This window comes from Lithobates pipiens, unplaced genomic scaffold (genome assembly GCF_037356315.1).
Source record: "Lithobates pipiens isolate NorthernLeopardFrog02 unplaced genomic scaffold, aLitPip1_a1.2 Scaffold_16, whole genome shotgun sequence".
NCBI lineage: Eukaryota > Metazoa > Chordata > Amphibia > Anura > Ranidae > Lithobates > Lithobates pipiens.
In genome coordinates, this window is record NW_027507748.1 from 14,141,909 (window position 1) to 14,166,967 (window position 25,059).

At 50.4% G+C, this 25,059-nt stretch overlaps 1 protein-coding gene across 1 annotated transcript; it reads right to left on the reverse strand.

Moving 5' to 3' along the window:
* Positions 1-24,444, reverse strand: LRRC58 (leucine rich repeat containing 58). Its single transcript, XM_077479597.1, has 4 exons — positions 23,348-24,444; positions 4,534-4,662; positions 3,990-4,267; positions 1-1,013 (listed from the first exon to the last, which is right to left on the reverse strand). The coding sequence occupies exons 1-4, from the start codon at positions 23,797-23,799 to the stop codon at positions 817-819; spliced, it is 1,056 nt and encodes a 351-aa protein (XP_077335723.1). The 5' UTR covers positions 23,800-24,444; the 3' UTR covers positions 1-816.
* Between the last annotated feature and the right edge of the window lie 615 nt (positions 24,445-25,059).

The following is a 25,059-nucleotide window of genomic DNA, read 5'->3' on the forward strand; positions in this document are numbered from 1 at the left end:
TTTATTTATTTATTTTTTATTTATTTTTTTAAGTATTGAGTTAATTAAATTAGAGTTTAGTGCAATTTTAAGCTCTGTGGATACAAATTAAACCCTCAATGTCTAAGGCACTATCATATTAAGGTGAGCTCCCCTACAAGGGAGCGGCCATCTTTCGGCCATCTTTAAAACTGCCATCTAAATGGCAGTTTTAAAAGCGCTACAATGGCATCATGGACGCCAAGTCACGCTGAGTCACCTTCGGACAGGCGCACTGCATAGACATTAATATAAGGCCTATTTGCTAGGATTTATAGAGACCCGGTCCAAATAGGAAATTCTGGAGACTACAAATATCACACAGAAAAATACAAAATGGCGAGCGACGTTTGTACGATGAAATGTCATTAGCACTTAACACAAAACAAAAAAAAAAAAAAAACACTTAATTGTTCCGTCAGGACACAGAAATATTCAATTGCTTATGAGAGTCCTGAAGGTGCGTGCCCAGCAGGTAAGCTGTCCAATCATTTACAGTCCTTCTACTTTCTCCATTAAAGTAAACCAACAGATCAGCATTCTTTGGGCAAACAGCGGCAGACTGCCGGCCAGTGTACAGTCAAGATGGCCGACGCGCCACGTCACACCCGTTTCGGCGAGATCAACTTCAGGTTTGTAGCGAAGTTCCAGCAGGCACGGCGCCCATATTGTGCCCTTTAAAAGGGCAGCCAACGTGCTCCGCATTATTAGTCCAGAGCGGAGGCCAGCATGGAGCGTCGACGTTTTTGTCCATGGAAGAAAAAAAACGCTTGGCGGTCTTCGTTTGTGAAGCGCGGTTCAGCCTAAAAGTACTTTCTGCATCCTGCGTGCCGCCACCATGGCCTCGTCCTCCGAGTCCGATTCGCTTTGGGAGGAGACAGAGCTGCAGGGGGAGGAGCATTCTGGGGAGCAGAGATAATGCATAAGGGGGAGGCGGTACTTCCCACAGAAATCCACAAACTTGATCTGACGCACGCACGAGTCGAAGTATACACCTGCCGGGGGGAGAGGAGGATTTAATAGCTGGAAAAATATCGCTTTAATGCTGATAGAACAGAAAAACCATCTAATCTAGTAATAAATGCTTTAAAAAAATAAAAAATAAATCAATTTATTGTTTAATGTAGACTAGCACAAGTGGCTGGATCTATCTTTATATTAGCTTCTTGCCATTTCTATACAATCTGGATCTACTGCACATGACTGTAATGGAGAGGAAGAGAGAGCAAAGTCATGACTAAATTCAGTGTGCGATTGGCGACCTGTAAAGCTTCACTTAGGCTACTTTCACACTGAGGCGCTTTACAGGTGTTTTAGCACTAAAAATAGCGCCTGTAAAGCCCCAGTCTCTGACCATCTCCTGTACCATGTCCCCCAGTCTCTGATCATCTCCTGTACCATGTCCCCCAGTCTCTGTTCATCTCCTGTACCATGTCCCCCAGTCTCTGACCATCTCCTGTACCATGTCCCCCAGTCTCTGACCATCTCCTGTACCATGTCCCCCAGTCTCTGACCATCTCCTGAACCATGTCCCCAGTCTCTGACCATCTCCTGTACCATGTCCCCAGTCTCTGACCATCTCCTGCACCATGTCCCCCAGTCTCTGACCATCTCCTGCACCATGTCCCCCAGTCTCTGACCATCTCCTGCACCATGTCCCCAGTCTCTGACCATCTCCTGCACCATGTCCCCCAGTCTCTGACCATCTCCTGCACCATGTCCCCCAGTCTCTGACCATCTCCTGCACCATGTCCCCAGTCTCTGACCATCTCCTGTACCATGTCCCCAGTCTCTGACCATCTCCTGTACCATGTCCCCAGTCTCTGACCATCTCCTGCACCATGTCCCCAGTCTCTGACCATCTCCTGCACCATGTCCCCCAGTCTCTGACCATCTCCTGCACCATGTCCCCCAGTCTCTGACCATCTCCTGCACCATGTCCCCAGTCTCTGACCATCTCCTGTACCATGTCCCCCAGTCTCTGACCATCTCCTGAACCATGTCCCCCAGTCTCTGACCATCTCCTGAACCATGTCCCCCAGTCTCTGACCATCTCCTGTACCGTGTCCCCAGTCTCTGACCATCTCCTGTACCATGTCCCCAGTCTCTGACCATCTCCTGCACCATGTCCCCAGTCTCTGACCATCTCCTGCACCATGTCCCCCAGTCTCTGACCATCTCCTGCACCACGTCCCCCAGTCTCTGACCATCTCCTGTACTATGTCCCCAGTCTCTGACCATCTCCTGTACCATGTCCCCAGTCTCTGATCATCTCCTGTACCGTGTCCCCAGTCTCTGACCATCTCCAGTACAATGTCCCCAGTCTCTGACCATCTCCTGTACCATGTCCCCAGTCTCTGACCATCTCCTGTACCATGTCCCCAGTCTCTGACCATCTCCTGTACCGTGTCCCCAGTCTCTGACCATCTCCTGTACCATGTCCCCAGTCTCTGACCATCTCTGCAGTCTCTGATCATCTCCTGTATAAAAATATTTTTAAAAACAGTCACTTTCGGTATTGTTTAGGTATTGGTTTCGGTTTTCGGGATCAACGAAGATTTATTTTCGGTATCGGTTTCGGCACCAAAAAACCCATTCGGTGCATCCCTAGCTGTAGTGCATTGAGTCAAGGCAGTTCATTCATTCATTGTAATGGTCTGCCTAACTTATCGGAACACGCCAATAAAAAGGTGCATGTACTATTTCCAGTAGTGCAACCCACTGCAATACAAATCCACCGACAAGCTGGGGCACCTTACAGAATGCAAGGTGCATTGGGATGCAATTCCCACCAATGCAATTAAAGTGCATGGCCGCATGTTACTGTGAATAGGAGAAGGAAGAGGAGAAGAAGAAGGGCAAGGAGAAGGAAGAGAAGAAGAAGGGCAGGGAGAAGGAAGAGAAGAAGAAGGGCAAGGAGGAGGAAGAGAAGGAAGAGAAGAAGGGCAAGGAAGAGGAAGAGAAGAAGAAGAAGGGCAAGGAGGAGGAAGAGAAGAAGGGCAAGGAGGAGGAAGAGAAGGAGAAGAAAAAAAAAAAAAAGGGAAGAGGAAGAGGAGAAGAAGAAAAAAGGAGGAGGATGAAAGATGACGAGGAGGACAAAAGAAAGAAGGAAGGAAGGAAGGAAGGAAGGAAGACACAGGAGAAGGAGAAGGAAGACAAGGAGGAGGAGGAGGAGGAGGAGGAGGAGGAGAAGAAGGAGAAGGAAGAGAAGGAGAATGAGAAGAAAGAGATGGAGGAAAAAAAAAGCAAGAGGAAGAGGAAGAAGAAGAAAAAGGAAGAGGATGAAAGATGAGGACGAGGAGGACGGAAGAAAGAAAGGACGGAAGGAAGGAAGGAAGGCACAGGAGGAGGAGAAGAAGGAGAAGGAGGAGAAGAAGGAGAAGAAGAAGGAGAAGGAAGAGAAGAAGGAGAAGGAAGAGAAGAAGGAGAAGGAAGAGAAGAAGGAGAAGGAAGAGAAGAAGGAGAAGGAAGAGAAGAAGGAGAAGGAAGAGAAGAAGGAGAAGGAAGAGAAGAAGGAGAAGGAAGAGAAGAAGGAGAAGGAAGAGAAGAAGGAGAAGGAAGAGAAGAAGGAGAAGGAAGAGAAGAAGGAGAAGGAAGAGAAGGAAGAGAAGAAGGAGAAGGAAGAGAAGAAGGAGAAGGAAGGAAAAGAAAGAGAAGGAAGAGAAGAAGGAGAATGAGAAGAAAGAGATGGATGAAAAAAAAAAAAAAAAACACAGTAAGAAAGAGAAAAGAAAAGAGAAAGAAAAAAAAAGAAGGGTGGGGTGGGAGAGAAAAGAGGGAGAAAATAAATAAGAAAAAAGGAGGAAGAAAACAGAGGGAGAAAAAAAAAAGGAGGGAGAAGAGAGAAAAGAAACAAAAAGAAAGAAGATAGAAGGGAAGAGGAGAGAGGAGAAGGCAGACACAAATCCATGAGCACTGCAGCGCACTGAGCGGTGGTGTAAGGGAGCCTGAATACAGGAGAAGTATCTCACCTGCACACTTGGGGTTGGGACATTTGCTGGACAGGTCCAGGTATCTGACGAGGTTCTCTGGAAGCTCCCACGGTGTGTACGGGAGTCCCCGGCTTCTGATGGTACGTCCGGCCAGCTCCAGCAGCGTGGGCGGGGTGTAGGTCAGATCCCTCACGAACCTCACTACCAGCGGATTCCCGCGCAGGCTGAGCTCCTGCAGGTGGACCAGACTGAGGATCTCCCTCGGTAGGTAGGTCAGGAGGTTGTTGTGAAGGCTGAGTGACCGCAGAGAGTGGACCCTGGAAGAGTAAGGCAAGAGAAATGGAGAGGGTCAGTATACCCCAGAGGGCACTAATAAAAACAAAACAGGGGTTCTAATCCCTCCTCACTCTATTCAAAAACTAAGTGTAGGCTTTAGATAGACTTTCGTTTGAAAGGAGTATATAGAATAGAGTCGACTTTACATATGTATTTAAAAAGGGGGGGGGGGGGGTGGACAACATTTAAACACTCACACTCTGAAGCCATTTGCAGCTGATTACCTATCTGATTGCATCATACTCACTGTGCCAGCTGTGGCGGGACGCTATGGATGCGGTTATCGCACAGGACCAGGCAGCTCAGGTAGGGCAGGTTGGCGAGCTCCGGTGGGATGTGGGAGATGAAATTTCCACCCAGATACAGGAACTCCAGACTGGAGGACAAAGAAGAATTCTGTTACATGAGATCAGTGTCCTTCATTCAAAAAGATCAGATATTTCAAGATTGTTACAATGTTACAATGTTTGGATCGACACTGGAGAACCCGTTAGATCCAAAGCAACCAGACATTACGTTACAGGTACATCCCATCATTACAGCACCAATCAAACGTGGGCATTACAGGCACCATATCTCCCATCACTACAGGACCTGTTATACCCAGACGTTACAGGTACAGCATGTCCAACCACTACTACACCCATTAGATCTAGACAATGCAGGTACAGCATGTCCCATCACTACAGGACCTATCATACCCGGGTGTTACAGGTACGGCATGTCCCATCACTACAGGGCCTATCATACCCGGGTGTTACAGGTACGGCATGTCCCATCACTACAGGACCTATCATACCCGGGTGTTACAGGTACGGCATGTCCCATCACTACAGGGCCTATCATACCCGGGTGTTACAGGTACGGCATGTCCCATCACTACAGGGCCTATCATACCCGGGCGTTACAGGTACGGCATGTCCCATCACTACAGGACCTATCATACCCGGGCGTTACAGGTACGGCATGTCCCATCACTACAGGACCTAGCATACCCGGGCGTTACAGGTACGGCATGTCCCATCACTACAGGACCTAGCATACCCAGGCGTTACAGGTACGGCATATCCCATCACTACAGGACCTATCATACCCGGGCGTTACAGGTACGGCATATCCCATCACTACAGGACCTATCATACCCGGGTGTTACAGGTACGGCATGTCCCATCACTACAGGACCTATCATACCCGGGCGTTACAGGTATGGCATGTCCCATCACTACAGGACCTATCATACCCGGGCGTTACAGGTACGGCATGTCCCATCACTACAGGACCTATCATACCCGGGCGTTACAGGTATGGCATGTCCCATCACTACAGGACCTATCATACCCGGGCGTTACAGGTACGGCATGTCCCATCACTACAGGGCCTATCATACCCGGGTGTTACAGGTACGGCATGTCCCATCACTACAGGGCCTATCATACCCGGGCGTTACAGGTACGGCATGTCCCATCACTACAGGGCCTATCATACCCGGGCGTTACAGGTACGGCATGTCCCATCACTACAGGACCTATCATACCCGGGCGTTACAGGTACGGCATGTCCCATCACTACAGGACCTAGCATACCCGGGCGTTACAGGTACGGCATGTCCCATCACTACAGGACCTAGCATACCCAGGCGTTACAGGTACGGCATATCCCATCACTACAGGACCTATCATACCCGGGCGTTACAGGTACGGCATATCCCATCACTACAGGACCTATCATACCCGGGCGTTACAGGTACAGCATGTTCCATCACTACAGGACCTATCATACCCGGGCGTTACAGGTACGGCATATCCCATCACTACAGGACCTATCATACCCGGGCGTTACAGGTACGGCATATCCCATCACTACAGGACCTATCATACCCGGGCGTTACAGGTACAGCGTGTTCCATCACTACAGGACCTATCATACCCGGGCGTTACAGGTACGGCATGTCCCATCACTACAGGACCTATCATACCCGGGCGTTACAGGTACAGCATGTCCCATCACTACAGGACCTATCATACCCGGGCGTTACAGGTACGGCATGTCCCATCACTACAGGACCTATCATACCCGGGCGTTACAGGTACGGCATGTCCCATCACTACAGGACCTATCATACCCGGGCGTTACAGGTACGGCATGTCCCATCACTACAGGACCTATCATACCCGGGCGTTACAGGTACGGCATGTCCTATCACTACAGGACCTATCATACCCGGGCGTTACAGGTACGGCATGTCCCATCACTACAGGACCTATCATACCCGGGCGTTACAGGTACGGCATGTCCCATCACTACAGGACCTATCATACCCGGGCGTTACAGGTACGGCATGTCCCATCACTACAGGACCTATCATACCCGGGCGTTACAGGTACGGCATGCCCCATCACTACAGGACCTATCATACCCGGGCGTTAAAGGTACGGCATGTCCCATCACTACAGGACCTATCATACCCGGGCGTTACAGGTACGGCATGCCCCATCACTACAGGACCTATCATACCCGGGCGTTACAGGTACGGCATGTCCCATCACTACAGGACCTATCATACCCGGGTGTTACAGGTATGGCATGTCCCATCACTACAGGACCTATCATACCCGGGCGTTACAGGTACGGCATGTCCCATCACTACAGTACCCATTATACCCGAGTGTTACAGGTACGGCATGTCCCATCACTACAGGACCTATCATACCCGGGTGTTACAGGTACGGCATGTCCCATCACTACAAGACCTATCATACCCGGGCGTTACAGGTACGGCATGTCCCATCACTACAGGACCTATCATACCCGGGTGTTACAGGTATGGCATGTCCCATCACTACAGGACCTATCATACCCGGGCGTTACAGGTACGGCATGTCCCATCACTACAGTACCCATTATACCCGAGTGTTACAGGTACGGCATGTCCCATCACTACAGGACCTATCATACCCGGGTGTTACAGGTACGGCATGTCCCATCACTACAGGACCTATCATACCCGGGCGTTACAGGTACGGCATGTCCCATCACTACAGGACCTATCATACCCGGGTGTTACAGGTACGGCATGTCCCATCACTACAGGACCTATCATACCCGGGTGTTACAGGTACGGCATGTCCCATCACTACAGGACCTATCATACCCGGGCGTTACAGGTACGGCATGTCCCATCACTACAGGACCTATCATAACCGGGTGTTACAGATACGGCATGTCCCATCACTACAGGACCTATCATACCCGGGCGTTACAGGTACGGCATGTCCCATCACTACAGGACCTATCATACCCGGGCGTTACAGGTACGGCATGTCCCATCACTACAGGACCTATCATACCCGGGCGTTACAGGTATGGCATGTCCCATCACTACAGGACCTATCATACCCGGGCGTTACAGGTACGGCATGTCCCATCACTACAGTACCCATTATACCCGAGTGTTACAGGTACGGCATGTCCCATCACTACAGGACCTATCATACCCGGGTGTTACAGGTACGGCATGTCCCATCACTACAAGACCTATCATACCCGGGTGTTACAGATATGGCATGTCCCATCACTACAGTACCCATTATACCCGAGTGTTACAGGTACGGCATGTCCCATCACTACAGTACCCATTATACCCGAGTGTTACAGGTACGGCATGTCCCATCACTACAGGACCTATCATACCCGGGCGTTACAGGTATGGCATGTCCCATCACTACAGGACCTATCATACCCGGGCGTTACAGGTACGGCATGTCCCATCACTACAGGACCTATCATACCCGGGCGTTACAGGTACGGCATGCCCCATCACTACAGGACCTATCATACCCGGGCGTTACAGGTACGGCATGTCCCATCACTACAGGACCTATCATACCCGGGCGTTACAGGTACGGCATGTCCCATCACTACAGGACCTATCATACCCGGGCGTTACAGGTACGGCATGTCCCATCACTACAGGACCTATCATACCCGGGTGTTACAGGTACGGCATGTCCCATCACTACAGGACCTATCATACCCGGGCGTTACAGGTACGGCATTCCCCATCACTACAGGACCTATCATACTCGGGCGTTACAGGTACAGCATGTCCCATCACTACAGGACCTATCATACACGGGCGTTACAGGTACGGCATGTCCCATCACTACAGGACCTATCATACCCGGGTGTTACAGATATGGCATTCCCCATCACTACAGGACCTATCATACTCGGGCGTTACAGGTACAGCATGTCCCATCACTACAGGACCTAGCATACCCAGGCGTTACAGGTACGGCATGTCCCATCACTACAGGACCTATCATAACCGGGTGTTACAGGTACGGCATGTCCCATCACTACAGTACCAATTATACCCGAGTGTTACAGGTACGGCATGTCCCATCACTACAGTACCAATTATACCCGAGTGTTACAGGTACGGCATGTCCCATCACTACAGGACCTATCATACCCGGGCGTTACAGGTACAGCATGTCCCATTACTACAGGACCTATCATACCCGGGCGTTACAGGTACAGCATGTCCCATTACTACAGTACCCATTATACCCAGATAATGCAGGTAAAGCATTTACCATCACTACCAAGATGTTACAGGTATGACATGTTGCATCAGTACAGCGCCCATTACACCCAACCATTAGAAGTACAGCATGTCCCATCATGACAGCACCCGTCACACTCAGACGTTACGGGTCCGGTATGATACGTCACAGTCAGACATTATGGGTACAATATGACATCACACTCAGACATTAAAGGTACGGTATGACGTCACAGGTACAGTATGACATCACAACAAGACATTACAGGTACGGTAGTGCATCACACCAATCTCCAGGATTCTACTTCTAACACTCCGCTCCCATGGAAACATTTCAATTCCGTATTTTAAATACTTTATTTGCGGTGTTATTCATTTTTCTAAATTATATTTGAATCACATGCAATGTGCCTGTGAACCTCCTAAAAAATGTGACTTCTTCAGGAGGAGTCAACTTTCTTAGCACAGCCCCCTCCTCCCTTGCGATTCCATAGCCTAACCACCCCCCCCCCCCCCCCCCCCAGTCTAATTACTGTCTTTGCTGACCCAGCTCCTCAACCACTCCTCTCATCTCCCTTCACAACCTTATATGCATCTGCTGGAGGAGGAGCGAAGAGGAATACTGTAGACCAGGGGTAGGCAACCTGGGGCCCTCCAGCTGTTGTGGAACTAAATTTCCCATGAGGCATTGCAAGGCTGGCAGTTACTCCCAGAGGCATGATGGGACTTGTAGTTCTGCAACAGCCAGAGGGCCCCAGGATGCCTACCCCCTGCTATAGACCATGGGTGCGCGACCTGCGGCCCTCCAGCTGTTGCCGAACTACAAGTCCCATGAATCATTGCAAAGCTGACAGTCACAAGCATGACTCCCAAGGCCAGAGACATGATGGGAATTGTAGTTCCGCAACAGCCGGAGGGCCGCGGGTTGAGCACCCAGGCTATAGACCCAAGTCCAGTGTGTGTGTGTGCGTCTGTGTGCGCGTGCGTGTTGCAAACAGTAGCTAAATCGCGTGACCTGGTCAGTTCCAGCAGCACAGATCAAACCATTTCCCGCTGGGCAGGGGGTGCTTACAATGATCAGCTTTTATTTATTTAAAACTTTTATCCCAAAAAAAAAAAAAGGGGAAGGAAGAAACGGTTACAAGAACTGGTTATAAAGTGTGAGCTTGATTTCGGCTTCAATTTGTTAGTGTATTAAAATCTGCTAGTACACACCCCCCCAGACTAACAATGCTGCTGTCTGCTGTGCCTCTAGTGGTCATTCATCCAGAGTTGTGTTGCTGGCCAGATCCTCAAATTGAGAACAGAGTTTAAAAAATAAAATAAAATAAATAGCCTAAAAAAGGAAAACGAATGCAGCCACCACCTCTAATGACTGGCAAGGTACAATAAGCGCTGTTGGCACTATATACAACCTGTATAATAATAATAAGTGATGGTTTGGAGTTGATTACTGCGTTAAGCCCGTCAGCGATAAGTGTTATTTACCCCGACAGCCCCGCCCCTAATTTTGTTGCTGAAAATAAGAGTGGTTGTGGCGTAGCGAGTTGAACGGGGCGATTTGCCCCCCACGGGGGGGGGGGGGGGGGGGGGGGACATTGGATCTGATGGATCTGATGGTGCACACATTCTGTACATTCTATACATTTCTGTTTCCATGAAGGAAAGTTCTAGGAATCCTGGGCAGGCCTCACATACGCCTCCTGAACTTTGTACAGACTTCTCTGGACCCGATGAACCTGCCAGGAGCTGGAGAGGAAGGGAGGGGGCCAGCGGAGGGCGCTGCTGCGGATTAACCCTCCATACACCGGGAGCCCCGGGGGGGCAAATTCCTAACGGGTGTCACCGGGGACAGTCATCGTATAGCAGATATTATAATATTATACGGCTACAGACAGAGCCTACATACCGGCCCCACCACCCTGTGCAATAAGGGGCCCTGTACCCCCAACAGTGGGGCAAATGGGGGGGGGGGGTTGGAGGCCAAGCAAGTCATAGCGGAGCACGGCGAACCAGCAGACAAGCATTTCCCACAATGCAACAGAATAGACCCCTATACTGCTCTGTATATCAGGGTTATCAGTAATAATAGATGGGGAATACACATCCATACAACATAGGGACACTTCCTGTCCTAGGGTGACAACACTCATCCTACTGTACCTATAGAGGAGCAGTGTTGTCACCCTAAGACAAGACTACAGAACCCCCACCCTCTGTCCTCATATATTAGCTATGGAATACACATATATACAACACAATGACACGTCCTGTCCTAGGGTGACAACACTCACCGTACTGTACCTATGGAGGAGCAGGGTTGTCACCCTAAGACAGGACTACAGAACTCCTCCCCCTGTCCTCCTGTAGTAGATGGGGAATACACATCCATACAGCACAGTGACACCTTCTGTCCTAGGGTGACAACACTCACCATACTGTACCCATGGAGCAGCAGTGTGGTCACCCTAAGACAGGACTACAGAACTCCTCCCCCTGTCCTCATATATAAGATATGGAATACGCATCAATACAACACAGTGACGCCTTCTGTCCCAGGGTGACAACACTCACCATACTGTACCTATAGTGGAGCAGTGTTGTCACCCTTAGATAGGACCACAGAACTCCTCCCCCTATCCTCATGTAGTAGATGAGGAATATACATCCATACAGCACAGTGACACTTCCTAGGGTGACAATGCTCACCGTACTACACCTATGGAGGAGCAGGACAGGACTACAAATCTCCTCCCCCTGTCCTTATGTAGTAGATGGGGAATGCACATACCCCAAGACAGGACACGTGGAATACACAGAGTACATCACTGTAGCACATGTCTCGTCTTGGGGTATGGGGTATGTGTATTCCCCATCTACTACATGGGAACAGGGGGAGGAGTTTTGTAGTTCTGTCTTCCTGCTCTTCCATAGAGAATGTGAATGAGCGTTGTCACCTCAAGACAGAAAGTGCGTTACTGTCCTGTATGAATATGTATTCCATTGTCTACTTCAGGAGGACAGGGGGAGGAGTTCTATAGATCCGTCCTAGGGTGACAATGCTGCTTCCTGTTCAGGGCCTTCTTTAAGGCAGGGCAAAAGGGGCAGCTGTCTGAGCCCCAAGCAGCTGCCTTATACTTGCCAACTATCCCAGGTTAAATCCCCTTGAAGTTTTAGTCCCTTGTCCCGATATCTCAGTGTGAAGTTCTGTCACTAACGCTGCCCGTCTCTGCCTATTGCTGTGTACAGATGACTCCCCTGCAGACCCCGTGTTTACATGTAAATAACCAGAATTGTGTGTAAAGAGCCGCGGACCGGCGGCATTCATATGTATATCATGCCCCCCTGAGGTCATATCCAGCATCACCTCTGCTGAATGCTGCCCACTAGGGGGGGGTGGGGGGGGGGGGGTAAAGTCCTGCCTACAACTGTGATCACTAAGCCGAACATCAGCCTATCCTGGAAAGGTCAGCAGATTGGAATCCTTCTCCATAATAAGGCCCCTTTCACACTGGGGCGCCGTCGGCGGTAAAACTGCGTTATTTTTAGCACCGCTTTAGCTGCGGTATTCGGCCGCTAGCGGGGGGTGTTTTACCCTCCGCTAACGACTGTGAAAGGGTTAAAACCACCGCAAAGTGCTGCTGTAGCGGTAAAGTCGCGCTGCCCCATTGATTTCAATGGGCAGGAGCGGTGAAGGAGCGTTGTACACACCGCTCCAAGGATGCGGCTTGCAGGACTTTTTTTTTTTTTACCATCCTGCTAGCGCACCGCCCCGGTGTGAAAGCCCTCGGGGGCTCTCACATTGGAGACACAGCAGCGGCTGTTTCAGGTCAGCTTGCAGGCGCTATTTTTAGGGCAATAGCGCCTGCAGTGTGAAAGGGGTCCAACATGGTGTCACAGCACTGCGAGTTGTGGTGCATGGGAATACGCACATCTCAGCAGATGTGTGAGGGTGTCATTAACAATTAATGGCACTTCTGTGTATCTGCTAAAGGGCGGAGGCATGTTTCTGTGGGGTCAGGAAAGCGATTTTTCATGCGTTCCCGACACACAGAAATGTGAACGCAGGCTAAATGTCTCAGTTACATTGGTGGTCAGTGTAAATCTTCTCATTACAACGGTGGTCAGTGTAAATCTTCTCTGTACATTGGGGCTTGGTGTAGAATCCTTTCATTCACACTAGTGGCCAGTGTGAAGGCCCCCCTTACATTGGTGGTCAGTCTAAATCCCTTCTTACATTGATGGATGCTGTGAATGCTCCTATTACATTAGTGGTCAGTGTAAATCTTCTCATTACATTGGTGGATGCTGTGAATGCTCCTATTACATTGGTGGATGCTGTGAATGCTCCTATTACATTGGTGGATGCTGTGAATGTTCCTATTACATTGGTGGATGCTGTGAATGCTCCTATTACATTGGTGGATGCTGTGAATGCTCCTATTACATAGGTGGATGCTGTGAATGCTCCTATTACATTGGTGGTCAGTGTAAATCTTCTCCTTACATTGGTGGTTCCTGTGAATGCTCCTATTACATTGGTGGTCTGTGTAAATCTTCTCATTACATTGGTGGTTAGTGCATATGGGTACAGTACAGCGAGTGTCGTCACATACAGCACATTAAACACACTTCCTGCCTTAGGGTGACAACGCACTCATTGTACCGTACCTAGGGTGACAACGCTGCTCCTCATAGGCACAGTACAATGAGTGCGTTGTCACCCTAAGGCAGGAAGTATAATGTGCTGTGTGTGTACTGTACCTATGGAGGAGAAGTGTTGTCAGCTTAGTATAGGACTACAGGACTCCTTCCCCTTCCATGTAATAGCTAGTGAATATACATACAGCACAGCACAGTTACATATGTCATGTCTTAGGATATGTGTATTCCCCATCTGCTACATGGGGACGGACGGGGAGGAGTTCTGTAGTCCTGTCCTAAAGTGACAACGCTGCTCTTCCATAGGTGCAGTGGCCTAGCACGGTCCCCCCTAAGACAGGACTACAGGACTCCTCCCCCCTGTCCTCATGTAGTAGACGGGGAATACACGTACATACAGCACAGTAACACATGTCTTCAGACATGAGTGTTCCCCATCTACTGCATTGGGGGGGGGGGGGTGGAGAGTTTTCGTAGTCCTGTCTTAGGGTGACAACCCGGCTCTTCTATAAGTACACTGAGAGAGAAAGGTCACCCTAAGACAGGAAGTGTGTTCCTCCACTCTATGTACTGTATGTGTATTCCCCTCTCTACCACATGATGAAAGGGGGAGGAGCTCTGTCTTAGGGTGACAACACTGCTCCTCCAGAGGTACAGTGAGTTGTCACCCTAAGACAGGAAGTGTGTCACTCTGCTATTCCCCATCTACCAGATTATAACAGGGGGAGGAGTTCTGTAGTCCTGTTTTAGGGTGACAATGCTGCTTCTCCTGATAACAGTACAGAGTGCAGCACAGCAAGTCATCGGCTCGCTGGATTTCTGGCAGGATCAATGGATATTTTCCTATCCAGTAGACGGAGATGGAGAAATAAGCACAGCGTGTAGTCCGGGTTATGTACCCTCTACATATCCCAGGGATGGTGAGAACAGACGGCGGAGGAGGTCAGCAGTTCCGGGAGCCCGGCAGGTGCGGACGGGTCCTCAAGGTCTATAAACAGAATGTTTTTCCACATTTCCAGGTAGAAGCACAGCTGTGATAAAGCAGCACTCCGGGTATACACATCCCATCAATTATATGACATCACAGCCAGGAGGGCTAGAAATCCACTTTGTGCCCCTCCCCCCCCCCCCCCCCCAACGTCTTTTATGACAGCCAGAGAGATTGTTTTTTTTTTCCATTCTGGAAATAGTACGGAAGGGTTAAACCCCACCGGGGAGATTTCTCTTCAGTTCAAATGTCTCCAACGTCAGAGAAATCTCCTCCCTTCAACACACATCACAGGCCTACAACTTCATCTGCTTTTTATCATGTGTTTTGTAATGCTTCAATTATTCAATTATGCTTTTTGTTTTTTGTTTTTTAAGCTTGAGAAATGCCCTGTGTGTGTGTTGATTTTCTATTTGTTTTAAAGGGGCTCAGTAGAACCCCCACTCAGCAGATCCCCAGCATATTAGTACCTCTCTTCAGCAGATCCCCCGCTCAGTAGCACCCCCACCTCTGCCGAGCCCCCGCTCAGTAGCACCACCACCTCTGCCGAGCCCCGCTCAGTAGTACCCCTCGCCACCTCTGCCGAGCCCCCGCTCAGTAGCACCCCCACCTCTGCCGAGCCCCCGCTCAGTAGCACGCCACCTCTGCCGAGCCCCCGCTCAGTAGCACCGCCACCTCTGCCGAGCCCCCGCTCAGTAGCACCGCCACCTCTGCCGAGCCCCCGCTCAGTAGCACCCCCACCTCTGCCGAGCCCCCGCTCAGTAGCACCGCCACCTCTGCCGAGCCCCCGCTCAGTAGCACCGCCACCTCTGCCGAGCCCCCGCTCAGTAGCACCGCCACCTCTGCCGAGCCCCCGCTCAGTAGCACCCCCACCTCTGCCGAGCCCCCGCTCAGTAGCACCGCCACCTCTGCCGAGCCCCGCTCAGTAGTACCGCCACCTCTGCCGAGCCCCCGCTCAGTAGTACCGCCACCTCTGCCGAGCCCCCGCTCAGTAGTACCGCCACCTCTGCCGAGCCCCCGCTCAGTAGCACCCCCACCTCTGCCGAGCCCCCGCTCAGTAGCACCCCCACCTCTGCCGAGCCCCCGCTCAGTAGTACCGCCACCTCTGCCGAGCCCCCGCTCAGTAGTACCGCCACCTCTGCCGAGCCCCCGCTCAGTAGTACCGCCACCTCTGCCGAGCCCCCGCTCAGTAGTACCCCCACCTCTGCCGAGCCCCCGCTCAGTAGTACCGCCACCTCTGCCGAGCCCCCGCTCAGTAGTACCCCCAGCTCTACTGAGCCCCCGCTCAGTAATACCCCCAGCTCTACTGAGCCCCCGCTCAGTAGTACCCCCAGCTCTACTGATCCCTCGCTCAGTAGTACCCCCAGCTCTGCTGATCCCTCGCTCAGTACCCTGTTTCCCCTAAAATAAGACCTAGTGTGATTGTCGGTGTTGGCTGCAATATAAGCCCTACTCGGTTTCCTCAAAAATAAGCCCTACCCTGAAAAGAAGACCTACAAGGACTTTAACTAGGGCTTATTTGGGGGGTAGGGCTTTTATTGCAGCCATCACCGACAATCACACTAGGTCTTATTTTAGGGGAAACAGGGTAGTACCCCCAGCTCTGCTGATCCCTCGCTCAGTAGTACCCCCAGCTCTGCTGAGCCCCGGCTCAGTAGTACCCCCAGCTCTGCTGAGCCCCGGCTCAGTAGTACCCCCAGCTCTGCTGAGCCCCCACTCAGTAGTACCCCCACCTCTGCTGATCTCTTGCTCAGTAGTACCCCCAGCTCTGCTGACCCCCTGCTCAGTATTACTCCCCTCCTAGTACTAATACCTCCCAATCATCCGTGCTAGCACAACCCGCCCCCCCCCCCAAAAAAAAATAAAAAATAAAAATAAAAAATAAAACACACCCTCTACCATTTTTTTTTTTTTTTAGCACAAACTCCCAAACCCCCCCCCCCCTTTTTCCCCAACATAAATCTCCCCAATCACCACTTCTGGCACACCCCCACAAATGTGCACTCCTGGAACAATTCTTAACCCCTGCCACCCCCAAATTTCCCCTTCTCAACACCCCAATATCCTTGTGGCGCCCCCCCCCCCACCTGATACTATGGTGTCCAGAGCCGCTGCTGCCTCTCCTGCCCATACCTTGTCCCAGCCCTGCTCCCTCCCAGTTGTACACCCCAGTTTAGCTGATCCCCCTGTTCAGTAGAAGCTCCCAGCTTTGCTGATCCTCCACTTAGTAGTAACCCCCAGCTCTGCTGATCCTACATGCTAGTAGTAGCCCCCAGCTCTGCTGTTTCTCTCCCCCCCCCCCCCCAGGAAGTGACTGCTTGTTGGTGTATCAGTGCATCCTGGGATATCTCATACCTCCAAAACAAAAGCTAAAAGCTCCTCAAAAAGCTGCAGGTGCTGTTAGCGAGCGTTGTCGTAGACTTTGATGGAGGCTTTGGAGATGCTCTGAAGCACCAAGAAAGCAACGTGAGGGATCATTTCTTAGGCTAAGCAAACACAACACAACTTGTGAACAGGACTGTAAGCTAACCATTTTATTTAGTGACTGAAGCTTTGATTGGCATTCAGAGTGCTTTAAAAAAAAAAAAGCACGTCCAACGCTACGTTTTGAAGCAAGTGTAAACAAGTCCCTAGACAGTTGTCACTAGAACAGGTGTCCCCATTGGAGGATTTACCTCCAATCCTGTTCTGGTGACAACTGTAACATTTAAGAGACACATTCTGTCTCAGGTGCAATGGTGACCAGTATGAATAGAGAAGGGGAATCTACGCAGAGGGCAGCAATACCTGCGCTTTACTCTTTTGGGTGGATTTGTGGATGAATCTAGGAGAAGAATTACAAGCCCCAGCCGTAGCTGAACAGAAGATGATTATCCAGGCCAGGTATACGTGCCGGCACACACTCCTCCACCAGTCAGAGCCGCTACGGCCAGATCCCCTACAAGGAGCTTGTGTCACTCACAGCATAAGCAGCACTGGGATGAAAGCCACAGAATTCATAAGAGACTCCAAACACTGAGCCTCTGTGTTCCTTCAGAGGATGAAGATCCTAAACACTGAGCCTCTGTGATCCTCCGCAGGATGAAGATCCCAAACACTGAGCCTCTGTGATCCTCCAAGGGATGAAGATCCCAAAACACTGAGCCTCTGTTATCCTCCGGAGGATGAAGACCCCAAAACACTGAGCCTCCCTGATCCTCCGCAGGATGAAGATCCCAAACACTGAGCCTCCGTGATCCTTCAGAGCATGAAGATCCCAAACACTGAGCATCCGCAGGATGAAGATCCCAAACACTGAGCCTCTGTGTTTCTTCAGAGGATGAAGATCCCAAAACACTGAGCTTCTGTGATCCTCCAAGGGATGAAGATCCCAAAACACTGAGCCTCTGTGATCCTCCGCAGGATGAAGATCCCAAAACACTGAGCCTCTGTGATCCTCCAAGGGATGAAGATCCCAAAACACTGAGCCTCTGTGATCCTCCGCAGGATGAAGATCCCAAACACTGAGCCTCCGTGATCCTTCAGAGCATGAAGATCCCAAACACTGAGCCTCCGCAGGATGAAGATCCCAAACACTGAGCCTCTGTGTTCCTTCAGAGGATGAAGATCCCAAAACACTGAGCCTCTGTGATCCTCCAGAGGATGAAGATCCCAAACACTGAGCCTCTGTGATCCTCCAGGAGGATGAAGATCCCAAACACTGAGCCTCTGTGTTCCTTCAGAGGATGAAGATCCCAAACACTGAGCCTCTGACGGGTGTAGATCCCAAACACTGAGCCTCTGAAGGGTGAATAATTCCAAACACTAAGCCTCTGGAGGATGAAGATCCCAAACACTGAGCCTCTGGAGGATGAAGATCCCAAACACCGAGCCTCTGGAGGATGAAGATCCCAAACACTGAGCCTCTGAAGGGTGAATAATTCCAAACACTGAGCCTCTGGAGGATGAAGATCCCAAACACCGAGCCTCTGGAGGATGAAGATCCCAAACACCGAGCCTCTGGAGGATGAAGATCCCAAACACCGAGCCTCTGGAGGATGAAGATCCCAAACACCGAGCCTCTGGAGGATGAAGATCCTAAACACCGAGCCTCTGGGAGGATGAAGATCCCAAACACTGAGCCTCTGGGAGGATGAAGATCCCAACCACCGAGCCTCTGGAGGATGAAGATCCCAACCACCGAGCCTCTGGAGGATGAAGATCCCAAACACCGAGCCTCTGGAGGATGAAGATCCCAAACACCGAGCCTCTGGAGGATGAAGATCCCAAACACCGAGCCTCTGGAGGATGAAGATCCCAAACACCGAGCCTCTGGGAGGATGAAGATCCCAAACACCGAGCCTCTGGAGGATGAAGATCCCAAACACCGAGCCTCTGGGAGGGTGAAGATCCCAAACACCGAGCCTCTGGAGGATGAAGATCCCAAACACCGAGCCTCTGGAGGATGAAGATCCCAAACACCGAGCCTCTGGGAGGGTGAAGATCCCAAACACCGAGCCTCTGGAGGATGAAGATCCCAAACACTGAGCCTCTGGAGGATGCAGATCCCAAACACTGAGCCTCTGGGAGGATGAAGATCCTAAACACCGAGCCTCTGGGAGGATGAAGATCCTAAACACCGAGCCTCTGGAGGATGAAGATCCTAAACACTGAGCCTCTGGAGGATGAAGATCCCAAACACCGAGCCTCTGGAGGATGAAGATCCCAAACACCGAGCCTCTGGAGGATGAAGATCCCAAACACCGAGCCTCTGGAGGATGAAGATCCCAAACACTGAGCCTCTGGGAGGATGAAGATCCCAAACACCGAGCCTCTGGAGGATGAAGATCCCAAACACTGAGCCTCTGGGAGGATGAAGATCCCAAACACCGAGCCTCTGGAGGATGAAGATCCCAAACACCGAGCCTCTGGAGGATGAAGATCCCAAACACTGAGCCTCTGGAGGATGAAGATCTAGGGACTTTGATCACCAGACAGTCAGCGTGTCCAGGGAGAGGAACCAGGAAGGGTGGTGTACATAGAGGGGACATCATACTTTGTGTTCTCAGGTATAGAGAAAAACTAATAGTATAACATCCAACACATCTCCAGTTTTCTGAGAAACATATTGTGGGTTACCCATTGTTGGTGTCATGGGAGGAAGAGAAGAGTGCCCCATCATTGGTGTCAGCGGCCTATCGTTGGTGTCGGTGGGAGGAATGGCGCCCCATCCATGGTGTCATTTGGGAGGAGAATCTGTATACATTGTATCCTATATACACTTCTAGAGTGTAAGCTCTAAACTAAAATCTAGTGGAACCAGAGGCTATATTGTGCTCAGACATGGGGACGATTAAGATTTGACTAGGAAAATGAAATGCCGTTTTACACACTTAGGAATGTATCCCGCTTTCATTTCTTCCTACTATATATGTGCACTTGGTAAAAAAAAAAAAATGTATATATTATTTTAGTGGAACCAATTGCCTTTGGAAGTCATCTAATTAGTAAATAGAGTGTGTGATTTCATCTCAGTATAAATACAGCTGTTCTGTGAAGCCCTTAGAGGTTTGTTAGAGAACCTGAGTGAACAAACAGCATCATGAAGGCCAAGGAACACACCAGACAGGTCAGGGATAAAGTTGTGGAGAAGTATAAAGCAGGGTGAGGTTATAAAATAAATCTCCCAAGCTTTGAACATCTCACGGAGTTCTGTTCAATCCATCATCAGAAAATGGGAAGAGTATGGGCACAACCGCAAACCTACCAAGACATGGTTGTCCACCTAAACTGACCAGGCCGGGCAAGGAGAGCATTCATCAGAGAAGAGCCAAGAGGTCCATGGTGACTCTGGAGGAGCTGCAGAGATCCACAGCTCAGGGGGGAGAATCTGTCCACAGGACAACTATTAGTCGTCTCTCCACAAATCTGCCCTTTATGGAAGAGTGACAAGAAGAAAGACATTGGAGAAAGAAAGTCATAAGAAGTCCGGTTTGCAGTTTGTGAGAAGCCATGTGGGGGAGGGGGCAGCAAACATGGGGAAGAAGGTGATCTGGTCAGACGAGACCAAAATTGAACCTTTTGGCCTAAAAGCAAAACGCTATGTGTGGGGAAAACTAACACTGCCCATCCCCCTGAACACACCATCCCCACCGTGAGACATGGTGGTGGCAGCATCATGTTATGGGGATGCTTTTCTTCAGCAGGGACAGGGAAGCTGGTCAGAGTTGACGGGAAGATGGATGGAGACAAATACAGGACAATCTTAGAAGAAAACCTGTTAGTCTGCAAAAGACTTGAGACCGGGGCGGAGGTTCACCTTCCAGCAGGACAACGACCCGAAACATCCAGCCAGAGCTACAATGGAATGGTTTACATCAAAGCATATTCATGTGTTAAGCCCCGTACACACTATCAGATTATCTGCTGAGTTTTTCCTTCAGATTTACCAAAACCATATAATATGAGGACAAACCTTAGGAGTTTCAATGTGTATGCAATCAGGCAGGCCCTTCTACTACATGATGTTGGTAAATCTGAAGGAAAAACTCAACAGATAATCTGATAGTGTGTATGGGGCTTTAGAATGGGCCAGTCACAGTCCAGACCTAAATCCCACTGAGAATCTGTGGCAAGACTTGAAAATTTCTGTTCACAGACGCTCTCCATCCAATCTGACAGAGCTTGAGATATTTTGCAAAGAAGAAGAATGGGCAGAAATTTCCCTCTCTAGATGTGCAAAGCTGGTAGAGACACCCCCAAAAAGACTTGTAGCTGTAATGGCATAGACGGGGGGGGGGTTCTACAAAGTATTGACTCCGGGGGGCGCCATACAAATGCCCCCCACACTTTTCACATATTTGCATCATTTTCCTTCCTTTCCTTCCACTTCACAATTATGTGCCACTTTGTGTTGGTCTATTACATAAAACCCCAATAAAATACAATTTATGTTTTTGGTTGTAAAATAACAAAATGTGTAAAATTTCACGGGGTATGAATACTTTTCCAAGGCACTGTATATGACCTGTATACATTGTATTCTACCCATCAGATGATCTGGTTCTAATTATCTATATTTGGTTTCCCTGTATATTTGATTACATTAACAGATATATTTTTTTTTGGGGGGGGGGGGGGGGGGGGTTAAGTGTCGGCTTTAAATCCACATTGTCACACTATTCTAGGGCAAATTTGGGCAAGTAAAACAAAGAAGTGGACTGTTACCCTGGCAGGGGGTACTTTGGCCAGAGTTGGGCTTTAAGTAGAAGGTGGCACTTCTGGAATGTAAAGTAAAATCTGCAGCAGGAGCGATGAGGAGGGAGCTGATGCAACATCTCGGGGGCCCGGCGACACTCCCCAACCTGGAACATGAACAGATGGAGAGAACGAACCAAATCTCCAAATGTCAGTAAAGATGGATCGTCCTTGCCTACCCAATACATGCCACTCAACATACCACTCCTTACCCACCCAATACATGCCACCCAGCCAACTAATGTACAGCTCCTTGCCCACCCAATATATACCACCAAGCCAACCAACGTACCATTCCTTGCCCACCTAATACAAGCCAACCAACTTACCGCTCATTGCCCACCTAATACAAGCCAACCAACTTACCGTTTCTTGCCTACCCAACATACCACTCCTTGCCCACCCAATTCATGCCACCCAGCCAACCAACATAACGCTCCTTGCACACCCAATACATGCCACCCAGCTAACCAATGTACCGCTCCTTGCCCATCCAAAACATTCCAACTTACAGCTCATTGCCCACCCAATGTACCGCTCCTTGCCCACTCGAAACATGCCACCCAGTTTACCGCTCCTTGCCCACCCAATACATGCCACCCAGCCAACCAACGTACCATTCCTTGCCCACTCAAAACATGCCACCCAGCTTATCGCTCATTGCCTACCCAATCCATGACACCCAGCCAGCTTACCCCTCGTTGCCCACCCAATACATGCTACACAGCCAGCTTACGGCTTCTTGCCCACCCAATATATGCCATCCAGGAAACCCACATACTATTCCTTGCACACCCAAAACATGCCACCCAGCCAAACAACTTACCACTCATTCCTTACCCAATACATGCTACCCAACATACCACTCCTTGCCCACCCAATACATGCCACCCAGCCAACTAACCACTCCTTGCCCACCGAATTCATACCACCCAGCCAACCAACATACCGGTCCTTGCATACCCAATACATGCCACCCAGCCAAACAATGTACCATTTCTTGCCCACCCAAAACATGCCACCCAGCCAGCTTACCCCTTGTTGCCTACCCAGTACATGGCACCCAGCCAGCCAACTTACCGCTCATCGTCCAACCAATACATGACACTCAGGCAGCCAATTTACGGCTTCTTGCCCACCCAATACATGCCATCCAGGAAACCAAAGTACCATTCCTTACAGACCCAATACATGCCACCCAGCCAACCAACTTACCACTCCTTGCTCACCGAATACATGCCACCCAGTCATCCAACCACTCCTTGCCCACCGAATTCATGACATCGAGCCAACCAACATACCGATCCTTGCATACCCAATACATGCCACCCAGCCAAACAATGTACCATTTCTTGTCCACCTAAAACATGCCACCCAGCCAACTTACTGATCCTTGCCTACCCAATGCATGACACCCAGCCAGCTTACCCCTCGTTGCCTACCCAATACATGGCACCCAGCCAGCCAGCTTACTGCTCATTGTCCAACCAATACATGAAACTCAGCCACTCAACTTACAGCTTGTTGCACACACAATACATACCACCCAGCCAACCAACATACTGCTCCTTGCCCACCCAATACATGTCACCAGGCCAACCAACCTACCTGATCATGTTCTCGATCTCCGCCGGGATGCTCTTGAGCCGGTTGCCCCCCATGGACAGGGTATTCAGAGTCTGTATCTGGAAGATCTGGCTGGGGATCTCCTCAAACTGGTTCCCGCTGAGGTTCAGCACCTCCAGCTTCATGGTGCCCAACTCTTTGGGTAACGAGAATTCATCCAACCGGTTGTTCTTGGCCATTAGGGTCTTCAGCCTGGTGAGCCCCAGGATCTCCTCTCCAATGTAGGCCATGGAGTTGTTGCTGATGTCCAGGTGGGAGATCTGGGAGAAGGTGGCCACAGTAGGGGGGAGGACCACCAGGCGGTTGTGGGGCAGCAGCAGTTGATGGACCTCTTTCTTCCGATCGTCGGTCATCTGCTCCAGGTTCAGGTTGTCCAGGCCGAGGTGGGAGAGGTTGAGGATGTGCTCCCCCTCTGCTGGCTCTGGGCCCTCCATGGTGGGGGAGATACCCTCTACTGGGGCAATCAGAGAGCTCCTGGAGTCCTCCCAGAACAATCAAGGAGGGGACCTCAGGGCAAACTGAGATTTGTCTTGGGGCCCCTCAATGTAGATACAGCAGAGTGCAGGGGCCCCTCAGTACAGGGGGAGCAGAGTGCAGGGGCCCCTCAGTATGAAGGGATCCAAGAGCCCCTCAGTATAGGGGGGAGCAGAGTGCAGGGCCCCCTCAGTATAGGGGGGAGCAAATTGCAGGGCCCCCTCAGTACAGGGGGGGGGGGAGAATCCAAGGGCCCCTCAGTATAGGGAGGAGCAGAGAGCAGGGACCCCTCAGTAGGGGGGGGGGATCCAAGGGGGGGCCCTCAGTACAGGGGGAGCAGAGTGCAGGGGCCCCTCAGTATAGGGGGAGCAGAATCCAAGGGCCACTCAGTATAGGGGAGCAGAGTGCAGGGGCCCCTCAGTATAGGGGAGCAGAATCCAAGGGTCCCTCAATATAGGGTGGGGAGAAGAATCCAAGGGCCCCTCGGTACAGGCAGTGTGGCTTCCCGGGGCCCCTCCGCGTTCTGCTCCTCTCCGTTCTCTGTACGGTTTGGTCAGCAATCTCCTGGCTTATGCAAGTCTCGGGAACGTGAAACCAGCGCTCAGCCTGCCGCCCCGGAACCTGCACTGCACACCACACCACCGACACCCAGAGGGGGTGAGCTATGTGCTATACAGGGGGCGGGGCCGCCCGGGGGCGGGGACACTGGGGTTGAATCGTGTTGCCAGGGGGCGGGGACAAAGTGTAGCGACTGGGGGCGGGGCTGGACCGGAGCCATGAATGGGGGGGGGGGGGGAGTAGCAAATTCCTGACGTCACGTGAGGGATCCGGAGCAATGATACAATGTAATGATTGCTCAGCATTACTCAGCAATTTCCGGCCCACCGGATCACCTGCATACATTGTATCCTATATATATATATCATCTGTATACATTGTATTCTCTATATATAGAGATCTGTATACATTGTATCCTATATATATATCATCTGTATACATTGTATCATATATATATATCATCTGTATACATTGTATCCTATATATATATCATCTGTATACATTGTATCCTATATATATCATCTGTATACATTGTATCCTATATATATCATCTGTATACATTGTATCCTATATATATATCATCTGTATACATTGTATCCTATATATATCATCTGTATACATTGTATTATCTATATATAGAGATCTGTATACATTGTATTCTA